General features: G+C 44.6%; 1 protein-coding gene across 2 annotated transcripts; it reads left to right on the top strand.

Moving 5' to 3' along the window:
- Positions 1-371: 371 nt before the first annotated feature.
- On the top strand, positions 372-20,173 carry MXD1 (MAX dimerization protein 1). Of its 2 annotated transcripts, none has more exons than XM_048512772.1 (6): positions 372-794; positions 1,846-1,945; positions 4,030-4,059; positions 14,218-14,332; positions 14,815-14,974; positions 15,192-20,173. In XM_048512772.1, the coding sequence occupies exons 1-6, from the start codon at positions 716-718 to the stop codon at positions 15,377-15,379; spliced, it is 672 nt and encodes a 223-aa protein (XP_048368729.1). In that variant the 5' UTR covers positions 372-715; the 3' UTR covers positions 15,380-20,173. The 2 variants fall into 2 exon arrangements, with proteins under 2 accessions (XP_048368729.1, XP_048368730.1); XM_048512773.1 differs by lacking the exon at positions 372-794 and adding an exon at positions 1,080-1,393.
- The last annotated feature ends 2,862 nt before the right edge of the window (positions 20,174-23,035 follow it).

The raw sequence follows: 23,035 nt of genomic DNA, 5'->3' as shown, positions 1-23,035 counted from the left end.
GTGCAAAGTACCCCCTCTCGCTGATATCACGTCTAAGTGCCGCAGGAACGCGTGGATGGTGGGCGGAGCAAAACGTCGAAGATCAACACAATAAACTGAAGGGGGCGGGCCACAAAAGCGCCCCAACCAATCAGGGAGAAGTCGCGAGCGGGATTAAAAGGCTGGACAAAAAACCGCTGTGCCTATCAGAAGCCTTGTCGGGCGTACCTTTAAAAGTCCTGGCCAATGAGTCGTGCGAGTAGAAGCTAAGCAATATTACGGGAGGGCGAGAACGTATGGTTTGTCCAATGACGTGTTGAAACTTATAGGGGCGTGGTCATAGGCTATCAACCAATAAAAACGGGACCTCTGGAGATACAAAGGCGGGTTCGCGGAGAAGGCAAATAGAAAGAGAGCTGAGCGAAGGGGGTGCGGCGTATTGTTTTCTTCCCTCATCACGGGCCAATAAGGCAACGGTGTGGGCGGAGTTTCTTTCCCTCACCCAACCCAGTCTCCGCTGGGCCGGCAGTGGGTTGAGTTGCGGTCGGAGTCCGGGGGAGGGATTGGTTGCGTCGAGCCTGTCAGGCTGAGGTGGGATAAACACACACTCGAGCTGCGCCTGCCGGAGAAGAAAGAAGCGGAGGGTGGCCGGGCCGAGGGAAGGGAAGACAGACCGGGATCAGGGCCGCGAGGACGGCAGTACGAAGCCAGCCAGCAGCCCCTACGAAGGCGTAAGATGGCGACAGCCGCCCAGGTGTGCGAGAACATCCAGATGCTGCTGGAAGCGGCCGAGTTCCTGGAGCGGCGGGAGCGAGGTAGGCGTCCCGCAACGGCCTTCGTCGCTCGCGGCCCCCCCCCCCCCCACGACGGTCAGGCGCGACCGGGGAAGCGCCACCTCACAGGAGCACTTCCACCTTTCCACGGCCGAAAGCGGGGTGTGCAGCGGCGACGGCGTTTCTTTCCGGGCCTCTGAGGCGTTGAGCTCCTAGAGAAGGATGAGGAGGCCGGAGCAGGAGATGGGGGGGGGGGGGCGGGGAGAGAGAGAAGGGCCTTCCTCGCACTTGGCTCGTCAGCCTTTGGTGCGGGCCCGAGAGGAGGGGGCGCTGCCTTCTCGCCTCTTGGGGGGTGCAGGGAGGGTGCCTGTCGTCCCCCTCGGCCCGTAGCCCTGACGCTGCTCCTCGCCGCGATCGAGCCGGCCCGTCTCTTTTGTTCTGCGCATGACCCACTTTCGACCCCCGACAAGCACCTCTCTGGGACCCGAGAAGACGTCAATGCGTCGCGATGCTGTGCGAACCGAGGGCCTGCTCGTGACTTGCTGCGCCTTCCTGCCTGCCTGCATAGGGGCTTCCCCATCGAAGGCTGTAATCTGGGCTCCAGAGAGGCGTTATCGGCCTGCCTGCGTTTCCTCGATCACGTAGGCTTTCTCTGCGCTCCTATAGCAAGACGGGCTGCATCGCCTGGCTGGCTCTTTTGCAGCCTCTCTCGGTGCTTTTTCTTTCGAGGCTGCACGTTATGGCCAAGTCCCACCCCTCGCCGGACGCGAGAGGCCTAACTTAGCCAGGATTGTAATTAGCATGAATACAATGCATCTCTAAACAATAAGGAAACGAAATTTCCCCCCACAGAAACAGCTTAGTGATCTTTGCACGCTCCTGTTGTGTACGTGGAAGTGCTGGGACTTGTAGGCATCGGTTTGCATGAGTTTGTGACTGAGGTGATTCTTCAATGAGGAGAGGAGGCGAGGGAACCTTAACTTTTGTAAGCTGTGTAACAGTTTATGGGCAGGGATGGTTTAGGAGAAGAGATTGCTTTGTCTCAGACTGATAATGGAATAAATGCAGGGTTTGTTGGTTTGTCTTTTTGCAGAAGCTGAGCATGGATATGCTTCCATGTTGCCCTACAGCAGCAAGGACAGAGATGCCTTAAAACGAAGAAACAAGTCCAAGAAAAACAGCAGTAGTAGCAGGTAATGGCACATGGCGCTATATGACCTGTTCCGTAGGCCCTGTTCGTGCAAAGTTCAGTAATTTACAGGACAGTTAATGGCTGTAGCTTGATGAGTATGTTAGACGTAAGCTAATCACAAGGTTAGTTATAGAGAGTCATGCTATAGATTACGCTATGGAGGAAAAAATTCTTGTGTGTTGCTATGTCAGCTGCTTACTACCTATAGTTTCACTTTTGTGTCCACTCGACATTGGCCTTTAAACAATAAATTGTCAGACACTGGCTGGAATGTCTATAGAGATGTCTTAGCAGCAGTACTTCCAACAACACTCAGTAGTGCTTTGTGTTCACATTAGAGTTCTGTGTGAAGTTTGATTAAGTTACTTAACTGTACTTCACTGAAGACTTATTTTGATAGTCATCTGGTGAGTGATAATGCTTGCTCACTGCAGTTTCTGTTTTCTTGAAGCCAGAATAGTTTCGCTTTCCAATGCACATAACTTTTTGACATTAATGAGACCCGAAACTAAGGTGTAAACCTTACTGGTTACTTTTTAGTAAATGTGCTTGGTATAGATGCTGCCTTGAGTGGATTTAATCTATTTTGAATTTACAGTTATATGTACATCCGTGTACAAAATCAGTAACCTGTTACATCATGTAGGTTATTCTCAAACTTTTATTTTGCAAAAATTATTAAAAAATGTATCTAGATCTCTGCAGATTACTTTCTTGTAAGCAAAAAATACGCCATTTGTTTTTAAAAATTAAACATGCAGCTGAATAAATCTTCTAGGGTTTAATTCATCCATAAGTTGCCAAAGAGGCAATTTCAGAGTTGTTGATCTGTGATTTTTAAGGATTTAACTCTCAACATCCTTACATTTGTTCTAGTTTGTCTAGAGACAGACTCTTTTGATAACATACCTGAGGAATCTGGAAGAGTAGCAGTTGAGTGATCTTAAAATGAAGAAATTGTGCTGTTGCTGATATAGTGCTATGTTTATCACAATAGTGCCAGAGAAGTGAAAGTTGAGAATCTTTTAATATAAAGCTGCTCACTTCAAAACTCCAGTGAGAAGTCTCAGCATATCTTAGTTCCATGGAGGACGGAATTAGAAATTTGTTAGTAAATCTGTATTTTGCCTGCTTGTTTTTTCACTGCTGCCATAGAGGGGGAGGCATTCTAGGCTGTGCCATTCCTTTCAGCTGTAGGGCATGACATTTTTACGTTAAAATACACATAGAGCTTGTAGAAGTCTGGAGTAAAATCCTGGACCTTGCTAATGTAGGAAATATGAAGAGGTACCAGTATGATAGAAGCTTCTGCTTAATATTTCCAGTTACTCTTGTCAGTTGTCTGTTCATCTGCAATATTGTTGTGCAACATGTTAGGTTGTATTCTGGCCATATGTCTCACTGTGTAGGTGACAAGTACAGTATGTTAGACTCATGGCTCATCCCTCCCACCCCATCTTTTAATGGAGATGACAGAGGGGTTGTGAGGGTTGATGATTCAAGTGAAGATAGTACACTCAAATGCACAAGATGCGTTAAGAATGGTTATGCTAAAACAGCCTACTTTAGTGAGGTGAAATTTAAGAATGTTCATATCATTCCTCAAATGTCAGTAGAGCTAAGAATGCCTGGAACATCTTGCCCTTTAGAATTAAAGCACAGAGTCGATAGAGAATAAAATCTTCAGATGATCCAGCCAATTGCTAATCTAATATTTGTTAGGGTGGCAATTACTGGATTTAGGAAGACTGTTGGTCTTGCTGGGGTTGTACTTCTCTCAGATTGGTATTGGTTTATAGAACATATGATGAGATGCATTCAGAGGACTAGTTTGCCTTGCCATAGTTGAGACCCGTAAGAAAGGTGGGTTAATGATCATAACTAGCCCTTGTTGCAGCTGAGGCACTTGACTTTTGAGTCTGAAACCTGATTTTATTTTCAGGATGTCGCATTAGTTTCCTCAATCTACCACTGACTGTTAATAGAAGTCATGGATTTGTAGTCATTATTACTACTGCAGCATGCTTATTCCATGGTTGAGAATTGTAAACAGCTAAACTAATGTGTCTTCCTTTTCTCTTTAAGATCAACGCATAATGAAATGGAGAAGAACAGGTGAGTCTTCAAAAAAACTTAAATACAATTTTATCTGAAAAGCAGTGAAATCCCACACATTCTTCAGTACCTTTGAGGTCTATTTTAAGGATGCTGTTTTTTGCATAGTGATTTACAAAATGCAGACTTGCACATATTTGTGTGACAGCATTGGATAAATAGTGAGACTTCATACTAATGCAATATCTAACGTATTGCCCTTTAGCTATTTTGGTTGCTATATGTACTGACCTGTAATCAGATTTCCATGAAGTAGAATGTCTGTTAGGAATCTTCCATTCAGGTATCATTGAAATGAAATATCAGAATCAGCCCTCTTTTTTTATGTTGGAGTGCTGTTAGAATGTCTGTGTAGTTTCTACCATTCTTTGATGGGCTGTGTGACTGTACTAGGGGTCTGCACCATTTTCCCCTCAGTATTTTTCAGATTTGGGTTTATTGAACCCAAAAATCTTCAAAAAAGCCAAGTAGTCATTCTAGTAATTTTTTCCCTAACCTTTTCCCTCTGAAAATACTTGAAAACTTTCAGCTCCATCAAAACCCTATTTTTCAAGGTAGAGGCTCCCAGAGGTGTAGTGCCAACGGGGCGGTGTGGGGCGTGACACCCTGGGCAGAGGCGTGGCCAGGGGGCAGCAAAGCAGGGGCACAGGGCAGAATTTCCCCTCGCTCCACCTCTGGAGGCTCCAATCTTACAGCAGAGCTGCAGGTAGCTCACGTTAAAAGAAATCCTAAGTTTGGTAATGTTTGGGTCAGGGGGTCCAATTTTATGGCCCCCATCTATCTAATGGACTTTTCGATTGGTTCCAGTGGAAGATGGTGGTACCCTTTTGGGTGTCCCAGAAAATGTGACCCCCTGACCCAAACTTTGTCATTCTTGGGGGTTCTTCTGAAGATAGCCAGCTATAGCCATGCATCAACTTTGGTCACTCTACCTTGAAAAACACCCCCCCCCCCATTCCTCATAGACTTTAATGGGTCAGTGTCGCACCTGAGGGTCTTATTTTTAAAAAATTCTCACCATTGACTTCAGTGGGGGTGGGTAACTGTTTTGCAGTGGATCAAGACTGGTATTAGGAATTAGAGAGGGGATCATTAATCAAATTGGAAACTGGTCTGCTGCATCTTTTTTCTGACTTGTTTATTTTGGGAAAACATTTTACCCTGATCTCTCAAGACAGACTCTGAGGGAATGGAGGCACAAGTATGCGTTCACTTCAGTCCACTGCAAAGTCCAGAATTGGGTAATTTAACAAAGCCATGTTGAGCATGAGAAAGACTAACTGCTTAGCATTCCAGAGGTGCATGCTTGAGTGATGTGGGCTGACAGTGGTACTCACATGGGGAAAAACATACTCACTATGCAAACCTCTGGGCCACAAGAGAGAAGTCTGGCCAGACTGATTATTTCATGGCCCAGTAGTTCAGCAGATTTGTAGACTGCAACTCAAAAGGGCTGCACAAGGTACTCTCTCACCGTTGGACCCACCATATCCTCTCTCATCTGCCTCATCCCCCTGAGAGCCAAGTGCCTGTCCCATGAGCTCCAACTTCAAGGTCATCTTGGCCATTGCCCTGGAGGGGAATGTCGCCTAGCAAGGGAGATGAGGGACAAACAGCTGTGGAGATCCTCCCCCCTCCCTCTCCCCGCACAGTTCCTCTTCTCCCAGCAACATGCCTCTTTGGGCTTGCACACATTCAACATGCTGCAAGAGCCCATCTCTACAGCATACAAGTTTTCAGCCTGCTCAGCGATCCTACCCGTGATGTTCAGGACACATGGTTGCCGACATGTAGACCTTCTGGTGGGCGAAAGACTCAAGGCAGGACTCCGCACCATCTGTACGTCCTTTAGCTGGCTCCAGAAACGTGGCCAAGTTAATCACAAGTCATTGAGCTCATAAGAATGACCAAAGCCAGTATTGCCATGTCAGACGAGAACAACTGTGTTTAGGCCTTGAAGGGTTTAAGGACCTCCTCAGTCCAAGAGTTAGTCAACCACTCATCCTGGTTGAGCTGGCTCGCTTTCTGTACCACCTCACATAGAACAAGGTGTGAGGGGTCCCTTCTTCTCCCCCAAATGTTCAAACATGGTTAAGGTAGAGTTTCAGTGAGTCCTGATGTCACCAAACAGGCGGTGCTTTGCAATGCCTGTCAGCACCTGCTTCTCACACAGCAGATGGCTATCCTTCACCTGCAATCATCTGTGCAGGTGGCATAGCTCCAGCAGCTGCCTTTAGAAAGTGTGCCTTGCATGGCTTCATCATCGCGCCACTCCAGACAGAGGTTGTGGTGGTGGAAGATGGCTGAGAAGCAGGTTTCTGGCCAGGTGGGAAAACTACAGCATTCGCTCTCTCCCCTCCGCACAACCTGCCAAGAGGAGTTCAACAATGTAACTCCGCCAAATCAACAGAGCAATAATGAATAGAACCTGCTCCCTCAAACACCCTCCTCTAAATAAATTAAGGGAACAAGGACCTGGCCTACCACAACACCTGAAAACTTGCTTCTTTGTTAAGAAAATGACGGGAAGAGGAAGAATTAACATACACAAAACTGAGAGTTCCACCAATCCTGAAAACAAAAGAAAACCCCCTGAACTGCCCTAAACCAAAGAGGAGAATCTCTCAGACCTTGTGAGGAGATTTATTTATTTATTTATTATTGAAACTTTTATCCTGGCCTATTCACCAACCCCTTTCTCCCCTCCCCCCCCCCATCATTTCAAACCGTGTTATTCTGTGAGCAGCAGGCAGATAACAGGAATCCAAGGGATGCCATAATCGAAGCACCAGAAACTCAGAGGGAGGAGTAGCGGTCGAAGCCAAGCTTTCCCCTGAACTATTTCAAACCTCTACCTGGAATGGGCCGTGCTGTTTGGCCATGCATAGAAAAATTTGAAAGAAATCCAGGCAAAGAACACCTTCTGGGATTGCCCGAATAGCAGTATTGTCATTATCCTGAAATTCTATTGTCCACTCTTAATTCCTGCTTCCCCCCTTCCATCCTCTCCATAGATTGCAAACCATGTTAGGACTGTAGCAGTATATCAGAAATGCAGTACAAAATGCACTGCAGCCATTGGCCAAATAGGAAAGCTTGAGCAAGCTTCATTATTTGTCTCTTCATGATGCTTCTCCTGTTGCCTTGGAAACCGGACACAGGGGAGGAAAAGGACAATAGGAGATTGCTCCTTCCAAAGCAGCCCAGCAAAGGGGCATCTTTGCCAGTTCAGCAGAACCCACCTGAAAGCCAGCGGAACATCAGCCAAAGTATCGAAGGGATTTTTAAAAAAATTAAATCCCAATCGCCAGCCTCACAAATGGGCTTTCATTTTTTTTCAGAACTTTTTTCTCCAGTGCCCTTACATGGGCCATAGGAAAGCTTTTGAAAAGCTGGATTTTATTTTATTTTTTTGCTTTTCAGCTCCATTCAAATTTTTCAGTTCAGCATATCCAGATGAACACTGCTAGTCTCCACCCTGAGCACAGTAGTCTTGTGGAGGACCAAGACATTGCATCACGAAAAACAGTACTTCTACCTCAGCAGCCTTATTCTGCTAGATTTTGATGACAGTTATTGGCTATTGTGTAATTTCAATTTATTTCAATTTCAATTTCAAGTTATTTTCAATTTATTTCAATTTCAAGTTATTTTCAATTGTGTAATTTTGGAAAGAATCCATTACACATATTAGCAACTATTATGCCTAATATAATTGTACTGGTTGCACTGTATAGTTTTTGTTTACCAGCATTCAGCACTCCAAAAGACTTGTGCCTTAGAAAATAGTTCACAGCTTGCCTTTTGCCCTTTCCAATTATGATTATATCTGCAAACTACAAAACTCTCACTCACTGTAGGAAGCATGGTAGAATGGAGATCTGTCCAGTTACAAAAAATACATTAAGAACATCAGCTCTGATTAATCAGACCAGTGGTCAGTCTGGTCCAGATCTTGTCTCTCACTGGTACCAGTTTATTACTCTGGAGGGCCAATAATAATAATAATAATAATAATAATAATAATAATAATAATAATAATAATAATAATAATAATAATAATAATAATGTTGTTGTTGTTGTTGTTGTTATTATTAATTGCGCTTGAGATACGGCTCCACCCCCGAAGAGCTCTGGGCGGTATACAACAAAGTAAAACAAAAGAATTAGCAATAAATAAAACCAACATGGGATAAAATAAAGTTCCAACATAAATATATTAAAATCCAGTACTTGTTGGTAAAAACCCTTTTTAGCGGCATCTGGGACTCAAACCCCCCCCCCCCCCCCCGAGGGGACTGGCAATATGTCAGTTAGATGGTGCGCGGGGGCTTCCACAGGGGGGGCGTGCATCAGCAGCCAGCCTCCCCAAAGGCCCGGTGGAACAACTCAGTTTTACAGGCCCTGCGGAACTCACCAAGGTCCCGCAGGGCCCTAATAGATGGAGGAAGAGCCTCCACCAGGCAGGGGCCAAGGCAGTAAAAGCCCTGGCCCAGGTGGAGGTCAGCTGCATCATGGAGGGGCTGGGGACCATCAGCAAATTTGCCTTTGCAGAATGCTCTGCAATAGGGCATAGAGGCCAAGGCCACCTTTCTTCCTAGCACTGGTATTCACAGATTTACTGTCTCTGAATGTGGAGGCTCTCACTTTAATCACCATGGCTAGTAGTCACTGGTAGACCTATCCTCCATTAATCTGTCTGTACCTGTGGCAATCACTATGTCCTCTGGCATCAAATTTCACATTTTAATCACTTGTGTGAAAAATTTCCTTTTGTCCCTCCTGAATCAACTACCCATCAACTTCATTGGATATCCTTGAGTTCTCTCTGTCCACTCTTTATCTTGAGCATTATTTTGTAAACCTTATTGTCACGCTCTAACCTTTTAGTAATCTCTTTTCTGAATAGGAAAAATGCTCCAAGCCCTTAATCAACTTAGCTGCCCTTTTCTGTACTTTTACCACCACCTCTACAATGTCTTTTTTAATATACAGTGTCCGGAACTACACACAGTTTTTCAAGTGAGGCTGTGCCACATATTTTTATGGGGGCATTATAATATTAGGTGTTCTATTGTCAACCTTTTTACTAATAATCCCCAGCATATAGTTTGTCTGTCTTGTTCCTGTGGGTTGACACTTCAATTGAGCTATCCAGTACAACCCCAAGGTCCCTTTTCCCCTCAATCTCAATAGTGCAAGTTCAGACACTATTACCATATACAAAGCTGACATTCTTAGTTCCCATGTTGATTATTTTATGCTTTTCTACACTGAACTTCATTTGGTCCATCGTTGTCCACTCAGCTAATTTATGGAGCCTCTTCCCCCACCGGAACTCTTCACAGTTAGCCTTGGCTTTCATCTTCTTGAATAGTGGTGATGCCCCCCAGTTCCAGTTAAATAGTACTGATCCTTGTGGGACTACATTGCTTACTTCCTTCCATTTGAGAACTGTCCATTTATCCAACTGTTTTAGGCCCCATTTATTAGGAATTGCAGCTTTTGCTTGACTAGTACTGGTAGGATACAGGTATAGCGTGCTCCCTTGAATGGTACCTCCAAGGAATAAATCAGTCACTTTTCAAAAAATGTCACTTGTGGAGTATTAGTCAGTATGGTCCTTTGGGGTGCTGGGTGAGTAAGATGGAACACCTAGGTGGTGGATATTTGGCTTGTCATGTGACGGTTCAAACGCTTGCACTTCTGTTGGCATTGCTTGAGGCAGAAGCTTAGCTTATTGCATACATTTATGAGGGGAGCTGAGTATTCGGCACGGTTGTTCTGAGGCTTTTTTAATAGGCTCATTAAATGCGTAGGAGTTGACTGCCAGTCTGTTGTAGAAATCGGGCCCAGTTTTACAAGTTGCATGTAAGCTCACAGTTGTGAAAAGCTGGCAGCAAAAAGAACCTGGAACATAATAGTAAGCCATTATTTCTCTTACTGGCCATGCAGGTTGCCTTATGGCCTATTTCCTGTTCATTTGTTCCTCATTTTTTGTATGAAGTAGGAACACCTGATCTTGCAGTAAAGAGTTCGTTTATATCTATATTCAGCTGTATTAGGATGATATTTTTTTAGTTACGATTTGCTTTACCTGGGCAACCCAATGGGGGGGGGGATTGTGCACCTTCTGGAGGTGGCACACCCCTGCGCCAGTGTATGTGTGGTCTGAATATGCTACAGTTTTTGTGGCAGAGCATTACTCTCCCTGTGGGAGTTTCTGCAGGGTCTGGGGTTTTTTTTTGCTTTTTTAGGCTTCTTGTACTGGGGGCAGGGTCATAACAAGGCAAACTGTAGCCCTGGGCAAACCTTGAGTTGGATTCCCCCCCCCCCCCCATAGGCCGCCACTATACCACAACCAAATTTATTTTGCACCAGGACATTGGTGCATGCAGGGGGTGCATTTTTAGACATATCAGCACCAAAATTTCAGCGTATCATCAGGAGACTGTCCTTATGCTACCCCCCAAGTTTGGTGAGGTTTAGTTCAAGGAGTCTAAAGTTATGGACTCCCAAAGGGGGTGCCCTATCCCCCATTGTTTCCAATGGGAGCTAATCCCCAAATTGCATAACCTATGCAGCCCTTTGTCTGGAGTTAGGTCAAAACTCCTTGGAATCAAGGAGGGCTTGGCTGAGGGCTTAGATTCTGGCTGCGAATTCATTTTCTCTCGGACTGTAATTCCCTGGTCCACCGTCTGCTCTCTGACACCCATTCCAACCCCTGGTTTTCCATAATTAAGGAAAAAATGGCCCCTATTGGACTGGGATTTCTGGGATGTTCCGGAAGGGGGGGGCATTTTTGGATGTCATCACCAAAATGTCAGGGTATCATCTGGAAACTGTCCTGATGGGACCTCCCCCCCCCCAGTTTGGTGCAGTTTGGTTTAGGGGGTCCAAAGTTATGGACCCTCAAAAGGGGTGCCCCATCCCCCATTCTTTGCTAAGGAGATGGGGGCTACCCTTTTGAGGGTCCATAACTTTTGACCCCCTGAACCAAATTGCACCAAACCTTGGGGGTGCCATCATGACAGTCTCCAGATGATACATTGACATTATGGTGCTGATATGTCCAAGAATGCCCTCCCTGCAAGAACATCCCGAAATTTGCCCAAGAATCTTTGTTCTGCATTGAGTTTTCTGTATTGCTGTCAATGGGGGTTGCAGGCTGGGGGGGGGGCACATTTCTGAAGGCACAGTCTCAAAATTTTCAGGGTCTCATCAGTTGACTGCCCTAATGATACCCCCCAGGTTTAGTGCAGTTTGGTTCAGGGGGGCCAAAGTTATGGACCCTCCAAACTGTAGCCCCCATCTCCTATTAGCTCCCATTGGAAACAATGGGGTATAGGGGCACCCCCTTTGGGAGTCCATAACTTTGGACTCCCTGAACCAAACCTCATCAAACTTTGGGGGTAGCATAAGGACAGTCTCCTGATGATACGCTGAAATTTTGGTGCTGCTAGCCTAAAAACTGCACCCCCTGCAGGCCAAAAAGTAAAACCACTAAAAATACCCAAAAACGAACCCAGCATTTTGATGCCCCCCGCAAGGTGATGCCCTGGGCAGCTGCCCACCTTGCCCAATGGGCATTACACCAGTGACTGGGGGGAAATCCCTTTGGAGGGGGCTGGGCAGCGCAACCCCCGCATGCCAACCCTGTCTGGACTGGGCTGTTAATTGTAAAATTCCAGGCTAATATTTAATGGCTTGACTTTTGATCATGGTTGGAATAAAGAGGATTTCCAACAAGGAAGCATTACTGGAAAGATCTGTTATTAGTCTTTTAGGGCCTAGGCCAGTGGTGGCAAACCTTTGGCACTCCAGATGTTGTGGACTACAATTCCCATCAGCTTCTGCCAGCATGGCCAGTTGGCCATGCTGGCAGGGGCTGATGGGAATTGTAGTCCATAACATCTGGAGTGCCAAAGGTTTGCCACCACTGGCCTAGACCATCCTTTGCAGTACCTGCCTTGCCTGGTGAAGTATGGTTTTTGTTTAAAGATCTGTTAAAGTACTTTGAAGATAGAAATGTTCATTTAAAAGAGTTGGTAAATTGGCTCCCAAAATTTTTGTGAAATAACTGCTTAGAATGGGAAAGAAATGTTAACATATGTCAGTGTATCTCATGGTCTGAGAAGGTGGTTCCAGATCCATACATGTAGATGCAAGGCAGTCAGAGCTAGGCAATTGTGAGCCCTAATGATTTAAATGGGAGTTCAGTGGGTATTTAAGTTATGAAATCGGTGGGAGTGCTTAACTTTTGCTAGCTTGTACCCTGTATGTTCATAGTGCACCTGCAAATAGCAGAGTTGCATTTATTGCCAGGAAATGGATTTGCAAGACTGATTTCAACAGTGATTTCCAGTATGGTGCTTGTGAATGCCATGACATACCTCTTGCCACTCTGCTTCCTGACCCCTTTTACACTCCTATATCCTTTTTCAAGCTCCCTTTTTTCTTTCTTCATCTTTCTTTACCATTTTTCTTTCCTAAGCCTCTGACATTCACCTCTGCCCCATGTCACTTCTCCAGCTAGCTTCAGTGTCTAGTAAAGGTGATGGAATAGGTAGGAAGAGCACCGAAAACTGAATTCCAGCTGCCTCATGCAGTACTCTGTGCAGAAGCTTTAATGTGGAATGGGCTCCTGAATCTGGCTCAGTTTTCCTTCATTGAAGGTTTCTGTTTGCTTGAAAATATACTACAATAGCTACTCCACCAGCAGCAGAGGTGGGAGGGGGACGACGACATTACTATGAGAAGTTAAAGTAAATGTGAAGAGATGAGGAAGAGAAAAATGGAATATTTAGACTGCCCCCTCAGTCAGGGAAACAAGCCTGCCCTCTTAACACCAGCCACATTCAGAATACATACACACATGCAGTACATATGGACTCTACAGTATTAGCTTCAATGCAGTTGCCCTGTGAGAATCCCCAGTCCTGCAGAATTGTCCCAATAGTAATTAAGTCCACCAACCATATTTTTTGTTTGTTTCTCATTGCAGTCTGTTCATGATGGTGCTGCCCATATCCTCAGGAAGGTTAAATTGGGCTTAAGTCATAGCATAACTGAAGTAAATTCTGCTTAGACTTGAGGATAAGAGGATTCATTGTCATTCTATTAGAAGTCTAGTAGCTTGATGGGTTTCACTGTTGATGAATCAGATGCAGTGAAGGGTGGGGGGCACACATTCTCCTTTTCCAGGCTGGTTCTGGTGAGTGATTGCAGTAGGGGTTGAGGGAAAATATTAGATGGCCTTCTAACCATGGAGTACCTCTTGCTTAAGATTAACTTACCTTGTGGGTTATTTGAAATTTCCAGTAACCAAATATTTCTGCTTTGTGGCTTGTTTTGGAAATTGACAAAGCCATGGTCAATGTTATCCTTTACCAGTCATGCATTTGAGGCTGAAACTTGGTGGCAACAGTCAGTTGGCCTTCAAATGAGCCAGAATCTTTCATAGAAGAGCAGCCATAGCTCAGTGATAAAGCAACTGTTTTGTGTGAGCAGGAGGGTGGGTTTGATTCTCACATCTCCATTTAGAAAGATCTTAAGTAGCTGGGCTAGAAAGACCCTCTGCCTGAGACCTTGGAAAGCTGCTTTTAGCCAGTGATGTGCTAAATGGGTAGTATACTGAATTGTACCTTTCATCGAACCACAGAAAATAGAAATGTTTAAAGAAGAGATGACATCCTTCTAGTTTATATCAAGTAATTGGGCCAGGAATGTATCCTGTAGGGGACATCTGTGGCTAAAATGCTGATGATCAGCCAGCATAATGGAGGTTATCTCCCAAATTCGTGCTGCTGTCTTACTGGTGACTTCGAGCTAGAGTGGGTTTTTAATCAAACTTTAACATGTAATGTGCAGTTATTATAATAGCACAGCTTATAGCTCACTGGGGTATTAAAGGCATTGATTGTGAAATGATACTTGTATGGCTCTTGTTAATCTAAAGTTTATGTAGGACAGCTCTCATTTCCGGAATCAAATGTACAATAACTTTTTGAAAAGTACTGGAATTAAAATATTGTGAATTAACTTGATTTCATGATTATTTTGCATATTGCTTTAATGGTATCATATAGAAGTATCATAATATACGTATCCTTCTTAATCGTTGATTTTATAGCTTTAATGCATGTAAATCTTTAACAGACGTGCTCATCTGCGACTGTGTCTGGAGAAGCTGAAAGGGATGGTGCCACTTGGACCAGAATCCAGTAGACATACCACGTTGAGTTTACTAACAAAAGCTAAATTGCACATAAAGGTAAGTTAGGTGATACAGATCCATTACTTTCATGAGTACCCTTAATTTTATCCTCCCATAAGTAATGGAAATGGAATTCTAGAGGAAGATTCAAATTAACAAGAGACACAGAAACCTGTAACAAATATTTGAACACGCCTTGTGGGGGTGAGGGCAGTCACATTGTTTGGATGTTTTCACCTAGGTCACTATCACATTTGAACAGTGTATTCAAAAACACTTAATCTTGACAGGAGATTGAACTAAAATGATCAGGCACCAAAGGAGATGGTATTTCCCTGGGTGGGGAAGGGACCACTCAACTTGAAGTGGCAAGATAAACCCTTACTGCTGTGAATAGTGAGAAACAGAGATACTCAAGGATAAGTTACAAGATACAGTTAAAGTTGGCTGTTTCAACTTTCTGAAGAGGTAAGTTAGCCTTAATTTGCCAACATATGAGGCTTAAGAACGATATAATGGTGATTATTTTTCCTCAACAGAAGCTTGAAGACTATGACAGAAAAGCAGTACACCAAATAGATCAGTTGCAGCGAGAACAGCGGCACCTGAAGAGGCAGCTGGAGAAACTGGGCATTGAACGGATAAGAATGGATAGTATAGGATCAACTATCTCTTCTGAGCGGTCTGATTCAGACAGAGGTAAGTGATGGCCTATTTCCTGAACATCAGCTGCTCTACCTGTTGTGAGTGTTCTGGGCTGTGTGGCCATGGTCTGGCAGTTTTTGTCAGACCATGGCCACACAGCCCGGAAAACCCACTACAGCTAGTTGATTTCCAGCTGTGAAAGCCTTCAACAGCACATCAACTGCTCTGTTAGGAAGCAAATACTGACTGAAGTCTTAATTTCTGCTTGCAGAAGAAATTGATGTGGATGTGGAAAGCACAGACTACCTAACGGGGGACCTCGACTGGAGCAGCAGCAGCCCAAGTGATTCTGATGAAAGGGGAAGCTTGCAGAGCCTCTGCAGCGATGAGGGCTACTCGAGTGCCGGCATTAAGAGAATAAAGTTGCAGAACAATCTCAAGGCCTGCCTCAACCTATAAGAAGCCAGTGGCTTTCTTTCCATCCTTGCTGTTTCCTTGTTGGATCTTATTAGGTAGTATGTTGGACCGTCCCACAATTCTCTTGCACGTAAACTTCTTATACCACCGACATTACCAAAATCTGCTTTGCCTAAGTCTGACAACAGTGCATAGGGTTGTGGGTTGCAAGCTACTCTCTGGAGCACACATCTGATGGCATCCACTAGCTTCTCTTTTCTGTTGGTAAACTCATCTCTATGAGACTGAACATTCCAACCAAATTCCTAAGCGCCCAAGAATAGTGTTGCAGTAATAGCAACATACACATTTTGCCTGTGCTGCTATTGCTTAGTGTTTTCGATGTGCCAGGGGTGGGGGTGGGGGGATTGTAATACAAGGTGTTTGAAAAACAATAGCTAGACTAGCCATTATTCCTCAAACATGACCTCAAAAGACAGAAATATACTTCCTTGTCATTCAGAGCAGGAAACTGGCAAGGCAAATTTACAAAGCCTTGTAACTTTCCGATAGGGAATTATTCAGCGAGACTTCCCAACCAACCACTGACCAGCAGTTTTCTTCTGATGTGTCCCAAGTCACTACAGTTGTGACATGGCCCTTTCTGGGACTGCCTTTGTGCCAGTACTGAACCTTTGAAGTCTGAGCTATCCTTTTCAAAAGTAGCACCATCGGGCTAAGTTAGTGGCAGGTAACTGACAGAATAAAACTAGTTTGACAGTAGTATAGTATCAACAGAATCAGGTTGCAGAGTCTTCATATAGGCAGGGAAATGTTTCCAGTTGTAGCCAATTACCTTAGTAGGATGCCTACACTCAAATCAATCTCCCAATCTTTGATGTCAAAAGACCAAATGGTACTTCAGACTACTCCTGTGCAATCTTTATGATGGTATCTTTACATTGACAGCTGCATTTACCTTTTGTTCCTAGCAGCTTTTCTGGCTGCTAAGTCCTTTCTTGTCTCTGGGACAAATCTTTCTACCTCAGAGAGATGAACAAAGCTGATCTCAATCCCGTTAGCACAAAAAGAAAAAAAAAGGAATTATGCCTCATTTGTATGCTTGGTTCTAGTCCAATCTGTTTACTTAAATTTTCAGCAATAACCGAGTGACAGAGTTAGCTGTGCTAGCTTTGAGTTGTTAATGACTGAGGAGACATAATTGCAGCAAGTCATTGGAGCCCCCCTGGTGTTCCAGCACTTAATTGCCTGTTTAAATTATTTGGTAGCACTCTGAAAGTGTCCTCTGTAGATTTTAGGTTGCTTTTACAAACTTTTACTGCCCCCTTTCCACTCTTGTTTCTGGTGTCCCACCTCTTTAAGCTAAGTTGAGCACACACAAATGTACATAACAAGACCTATAAATAGTATTTATTCATTTTTTATATAAACCTAATGTAATAGATAACCTTATGATTTTGTGCTTTTATAGATGTTCAGGAAACTTTGTACGTCAAGGTCTACTAACCAAGAGCGTTTCTTAGTTGTCCTTGCTTTTTGGCATTAGTATTGTGCCCACTTGGCCACCTCCTAGTCATTTTTTGTAACTTTCTCGCTTGGTTCTCCATATGCAGCCAGATGTTTCCCCCAGCAATCACAGGATACTCAAGAGCTGCTTAAGCAACTTCACTTCACTCTAAAAGGGCTATGTAGCTTATTTAGCTTAAAATGTTATTCATGCTTGCTAGCAGGCTGTGATCCAAACTGCCAAAATCCACTAAGACACTCTTGTCAAAGTTCCAAATAAGCAACTTACAAATGAAATTTGATTTCTTCAAGCAGCTTTTCTCTAGATAAATTTTCAAGACGGAAAGCGAGGCTAGTGGATTGCTAAAGATCTCCCAAGGTGATTTCTTTTTGAGTGTGCTACGTTAAACACAAATAACCGCTGGAATTTTCAGGTGTCCAGCAGATTTGCACTGAACTCCTACTTGTTGGAGGCTGCCTTGCTTTTATAAGCTGGCTTCAAATACAAGCAAAGGCCCTTCTGAGAGCATGCTCCCAACCTCTAAAGAAGTTGAGCGGCTGCCCTTTGAGGTCCTTTGCTCCAACCCATTTTTTGCCTGAGACTTTTTGAGCTTCAATATTTGTTAATGTGTTGCATAAAATTGTCTCACGCCCAGCTCTGAAGTTGTTGCCACCTTAAGGTTGAAAGGAACTTCAGGTGTTGGGATCTGTATTGTTGAGGCAAATATGAAAAACAAATTTGTGTACTTTTCTTTAGAAGTAATGTCTTAAGAATTTAACCTAATGTATTTTAATTGTTGTGCCTTTTCAGTTAATTGTAAGGAGGCACAATCCACTTTGAGAAACTCCTGGGCAAGGCCTGCTCCCTCCAAATGAGTGCAAGTGGTAGAGAAGCACACCCTTGCTTTTATTCAGCTGATTTCATTTTGGGGCACTCTGGCCAGGAGAAATCCCTAATGGATTGTGTCTGTTCCTTTTTATTTTTAAAGTAAAATATTGTGGTGGGAATTCTTTTGTCCCTATTGTGAACCAGTAATTGATCTTTGCACTGTCTGAATTTGGTCCTTTCAAAATTTTGGTGGCACAAAAAATATTGATCTTTTGCAAATGATGCACTATTGTTGAAAACAAGCCTAAAGAGATGATTAGTGTTTGGAAAACATTTCGGCAAATAACGCAAATTGTCCTGTGAGCTCCATGGCCACTTTTAAAATGTCTTGGCTACGACTGACCTCGGCAGCTCCGAACTTCTGTGGTCCTCTTTGCTAATTGCCCAGCCCACCCCCAAGGCAGCTACATCCACTTCAAGCCCAGTTTTCATGGGCCTGAGTTGTGTGTTTGCTTCCACGCTGCTTGAGTGATATGTAAAACCTCTTTCCATCTGAAGAGGTTGTGCAGCTTATTAGGGGTCGCAGTTGTGGTGCATACACACAAGCAGAGGATTCATGCACAAGCAAGTGGCTGGAAGCAATAATGCTATTTGGTCAGTGTGTAAATTGGGCCATAGAAACATTACATTCTGGTTCAGCCAGCCTTTTCTCGATTTCACTGATCCACCAGCATTATTATTTAATAAACTGCAGAAAATTAGATTTGTAGATTGTCATGGGCTGCTTCTGTGCCCATGTTTACAGCAGGAAGTAGCATATGTATGCAAGTGCAAAAATATGTGGGTGTTCAAGTTACACTAAATTCCACTGCATTTGGAATCTTCCAATGCAGCTGTGAATTGGGGGCATGCTTGATTGGGGGAAAAATCCAAAGCTTATCTTTTGTTGTTCTAAAATACCTCTGGTTGACAGGGTGACAGAAATATCCTAAAGTTATTGACTTGGTTTCTAACTATGTCTTCAGTCACTGGAAGGGGAGCAGTTCTCCGATTCCCCTCCCCACTTCATCCCCTGTGCAGTTCCCAAAGGACCATGGTGGCATGCAGTGGGAGGGGATGCTAGAAAACACTCTTGCAGGAGTGCTACCGTGTAGCATAGAATCCAAGTAATTGTCTGCACCTGATAAACCTTTTCTCCTGAGAGTTGAACACCCAGATTTTTTTTAATAAAGCCAAGTTTTTCAGGTGCTAATAGACATCTATTAGAAACTTTCCCAGGGTTGGTGCATATACCTGATTTGGATTCATATTATTTGAAATGGTCCTATTAGGTGCCACGAGTACTTCCACCCTCCCGATTCCAGAGGTCTCGGCGCACGCAGGCTGTGTTCTGCCAAATGCCGTTCTTAGCACTTTGTTCTCACAATACCGCACTTCACTTCTGCCCCTGATCCCAATCTCAATAGAGCTTACAAACATAGCCTCGCAGAGGAAGCTCTGTGTTCTCTGATGGGGGAGTGTGGGGTGGGAGACAAGATTATTTAAGTACTCACTGCCGAATTTGAGTAAACTGAGGCATCTGGTGTACCGTCTAGCAATATGTTGGGAAGACTTGCTGTCCTCCTTCTGCCCCCTCCGTAACAAATTTCAGGTTTTGACACTTACTGTATTCAGACAAATTCTGCTTTTTGATACCCAGCTATGTGTTTTCTCCCCTGAAGACATATTGCGCTGCTTCCTCTCTTGCTTCTTTGATTGGAGAGAGAATTTTTGCTTTCGATGTTAGTGCAAAGTGATTTGGTTCCTGTGCGTTATGGCCACCTAAAGTTCTTGGAACACCTACTTAAATCAGTGATATGTTTGCTTTGGAGGGAAAGCTGCCCATAATTGCTAAACACACTTAAGTGTTTTCCACATTCCAAAGTCTATACACACACACACACACACACACACACACACACACACACACCAAGATTGGCTTGAGCAAACCTGTGTGTTTTACTGTTAGGGTCTGGTTGAACAGCACTTAAAGCCAGCCTGTTCCTGGCTGCCACCTGCTTGCTTGGTTGTAGCATGCTTGCCGAAACTCAGCCGTTCCCTTCTGAAGTGCCCAAAGATTTGACTGACTTGGTAGCTTGGCTTTATTTTTGTGCTGTTTTTTTCTGATTGACCTGGTAACTTTCCTCTTTCCTCAAATAGGTGCTCTTAGTGACACTTGCTTGTTTTGAACTCTTGACTTTTTAGTTTTGGAGTCTTCCAAATAAAACGTAGTCTAAAGAGGAGCAGCAGGCAGGGAGAAACAGGAATCTGGTTTCCAGGTATTCAGTTCCTAATGTATAGATGTCATTACAAATCCTGTGTCAAGACCATATAATGGTGCTTTTTACTACAGTTAGCACATGCATTTTTAGAAATTACATGTTTTAGAAGACCTTGCTGTGTATATGTATACTTCTGTATTGTTCAACTGTTAGAAAATAAATTATTTCATTACTAAAAGAGTCAGCTGTCAGTACTTCCAGTTTTGTGAAAGGGAAGCTTAATCCTTTGTTGATAAACTTATTCAGATTGTAATGGAATCTAAATCTATCACCTCAAAACTTTGCAAGGTCCTTGGGAGGTCATTTGGGCAGTGGCTATATATACATGACTTAGTATTAAAATTCTTCATTAAGAGAGCCTAAATTCTTTTAGAGAAATTCTAAAGTCTGTGAGAATTAGGCACATTGATCAGATTTGCAGTTTGCATAATTCTGGTTTTGTTCTTTCACTAGACTCCCCTATAACCACCTGCCCCCAAGAGAACCCCCCCCCCCCGCTTACCTACTTGCCTGCCCCCAGGGCAAGTCTCCCCAACAACTGCTGCCCCCACCCATCATTCCCATTACCTTGAAAATACTACATTTGAAAAGCATGTTAGTTTAAGTAGTATCTAGTTGCGCCCTTAGGTGACCAACTCTGGCTCCCCAGATGTTCATGGACTACAATTCCTATCAGTCCCTGCCAGAATGGCCAATACCCTTAGGTACTCCTTGATGCTCTGGTTTCCAGTGCATCTATCTGCTAGTACATGTCACTAGTTGGTATATCCTGTTTTTTTATTGGTGTCTATAGTGCATGCACAGCTATCTAAGTGTGATTAGCATTATTTTGATGCTAACTACTGAAAATATTGGAAGCAATGAAGTTATGGGTGGGATCACGGCTTGGTGATGCACCTGCTTTGCATGCAGAGGGTCCCAGATTCAATCTCAAGGAGTGAGAAGGGTGGAGCTAGGTGGGCTGGCCGTGGACAAAGGGAAGAAGTCTGGGGCAAAACTGCTCACTGGAAAATCTTCCCACTCTGGTGGAAAATCAAAATTAAATTCATGCTACGAGTGGTCTTGCTTGCCACGGTGAGACTAGAAAGTGAAAGGGGAGCTTGAGGAAGTACATTTGTACAGGAAATCTTGCTGCAACAGAAATTTTCCCATCATGCAGCAGATACCTTGTGCATCATCAGCCCTTGAATACCTTCGAGTCCTAAAAGCAGGATACAAATGTGATGGCCGAAACTGGAGATGTATTTAGTCCAATCTCGACAACCAAGCTTGATTTGTACAGGGGGGCAAGAGGTTCGAGCATGCTGTAGGAGATGATAAAATGTGGTAGCCTCAAGGAGGAACAGGTTACTTGAAAAGAGGATAGGACCTAACAAGCTAAAATAAATAGGGGAATTGCCCTGCAGGGCTGAAAGACTGGCTCTGCTCAGAGGCTGAGCAGTTGTGTACTGTTGCATAAGGCAGGCTGTACAGATCCAGTCATGAGCAGGGATTCCTGGGAGCAAAGACTCTCAACAGTAAAGGTAGGTATTTAAGGGGGGGGGGGTAGTTGAGTAGCTTGGGCAAATACTGGCAGTCTGTGAATTAGATACTTCACACTTCTCTTTCCACTCCACCATCATTTGTTTTACTGCTCTGACTAAGTTTCTCGGCAAATAGACTTCAATGTAAAGTTAAAACTGTGTTTGTAGAATTTCTGAAAATGTCCAAGGAGCAATTGAGTTGACATCGGAATTGGCACCTTGATGTGAAGTTTGGAATGCCAAACCAGTCAATAAGAAGAGCTGTGGAAATTCCTTACCTGTTGTTTTTTTTTAATAGAGGAGATGGATTTTGATAATTATGTTCAAAGAGAGAGATTATCACATTGATAAGTCTCAAGCAGTGGTTAAGGTACCCTTTCAAGCAATGAGAAATCAGGGATCTTGGGAGGTCTGAAGCATTCAGAGAGTTGTCTGTGGTACCCCTGCAAGAGTTGCTGCTGTTTCTATGCAGACTGTTTGGGGTAGGCAGTCCTGCTGAATGTCCACAGTGGCTGTGATTTGATCATTCGATTTCTCTTGATCTTGAAATAGAGCAGAATTCTGTCCTTAGAAGAGGCTGCTGCTGAGTCTCTGGAAACAGGGTAAGCTGTTCTGTGGCGGAGTAACTCCTCTTACTTCAAGAGCAAACAAGTGTGTGAGAGGTGTGGCCCTTGACTTCAGATTCAGAGTGGAAGTGTGCCTGCCTCAGCTGACGGGTTAGGGAGCCACTGTCTTGAGAGATGGCCAGCAGTACAATTTACCACTAAGCCAAAACTATTCACTCTGGGCGTTTCCGCACGAAGGCGGAAGCGGCCGGGTCGGCGTTTCCGACGCCGACCCGACGACGCTGGGACTGTCTGCATGGACGGTCCTGGAAACAGCCGGGCAGCCGGCGCCACGGAGTGCCGGCGCCCGGCCGACCCGGCATGTCCCCGGGCCTCCGGCGCGTCGCCGAGGCCTGGGGACACGCCCCCCCTGGCCCTGCGCGCCTGCTCCAGCGGCGCAGGGCAGGGGGGCGTGTCCCCAGGCCTCGGCGACGCACCGGAGGCCCAGGAACAAGGTAAGTGCCGGGTGGGGGAGGCGTCGTGAAGCCACTGCCGTTCACTCGGCAGCGGCTTCACGGCAACGTTTCCCCAACAAGAGCGCTTCCAAGCGCTCTGGGGAAGCGGCGCGAGGGCGGCACAGCTGCGCCCCCTGTGCGAATGGCGGCCTGGAGACGGCGTTTTTGCCGTCTCCAGGCCGCCATTAATTGCCCATGCGGAAACGGCCTTAGTTTTATTGTCTGCTTTTGCACCCAGAGGTGCTCCCTTGCAAACCATCTGTGATGAAAACATCCAGGCCTCTTGAGTAGGAAATATTATACTGGTGTGTGTTGCATCGGTATGGGACACCCACCATTAACGGTAAGTTTTAAACGTTTCAGAAACCAAGTCACTAACTCTGAGGGCAGAATTTTAAAAAAATCTCACCTCATCAGGAAGCAGCTTCTCTTGATCTAACACAGAAGCTTCCTTGTGCT

The sequence above is a fragment of the Sphaerodactylus townsendi genome, linkage group LG12 (genome assembly GCF_021028975.2).
Source record: "Sphaerodactylus townsendi isolate TG3544 linkage group LG12, MPM_Stown_v2.3, whole genome shotgun sequence".
NCBI lineage: Eukaryota > Metazoa > Chordata > Lepidosauria > Squamata > Sphaerodactylidae > Sphaerodactylus > Sphaerodactylus townsendi.
The sequence above is the reverse complement of the archived record's forward strand: the minus strand, read 5'-3'. Positions and strand labels throughout refer to the sequence as shown.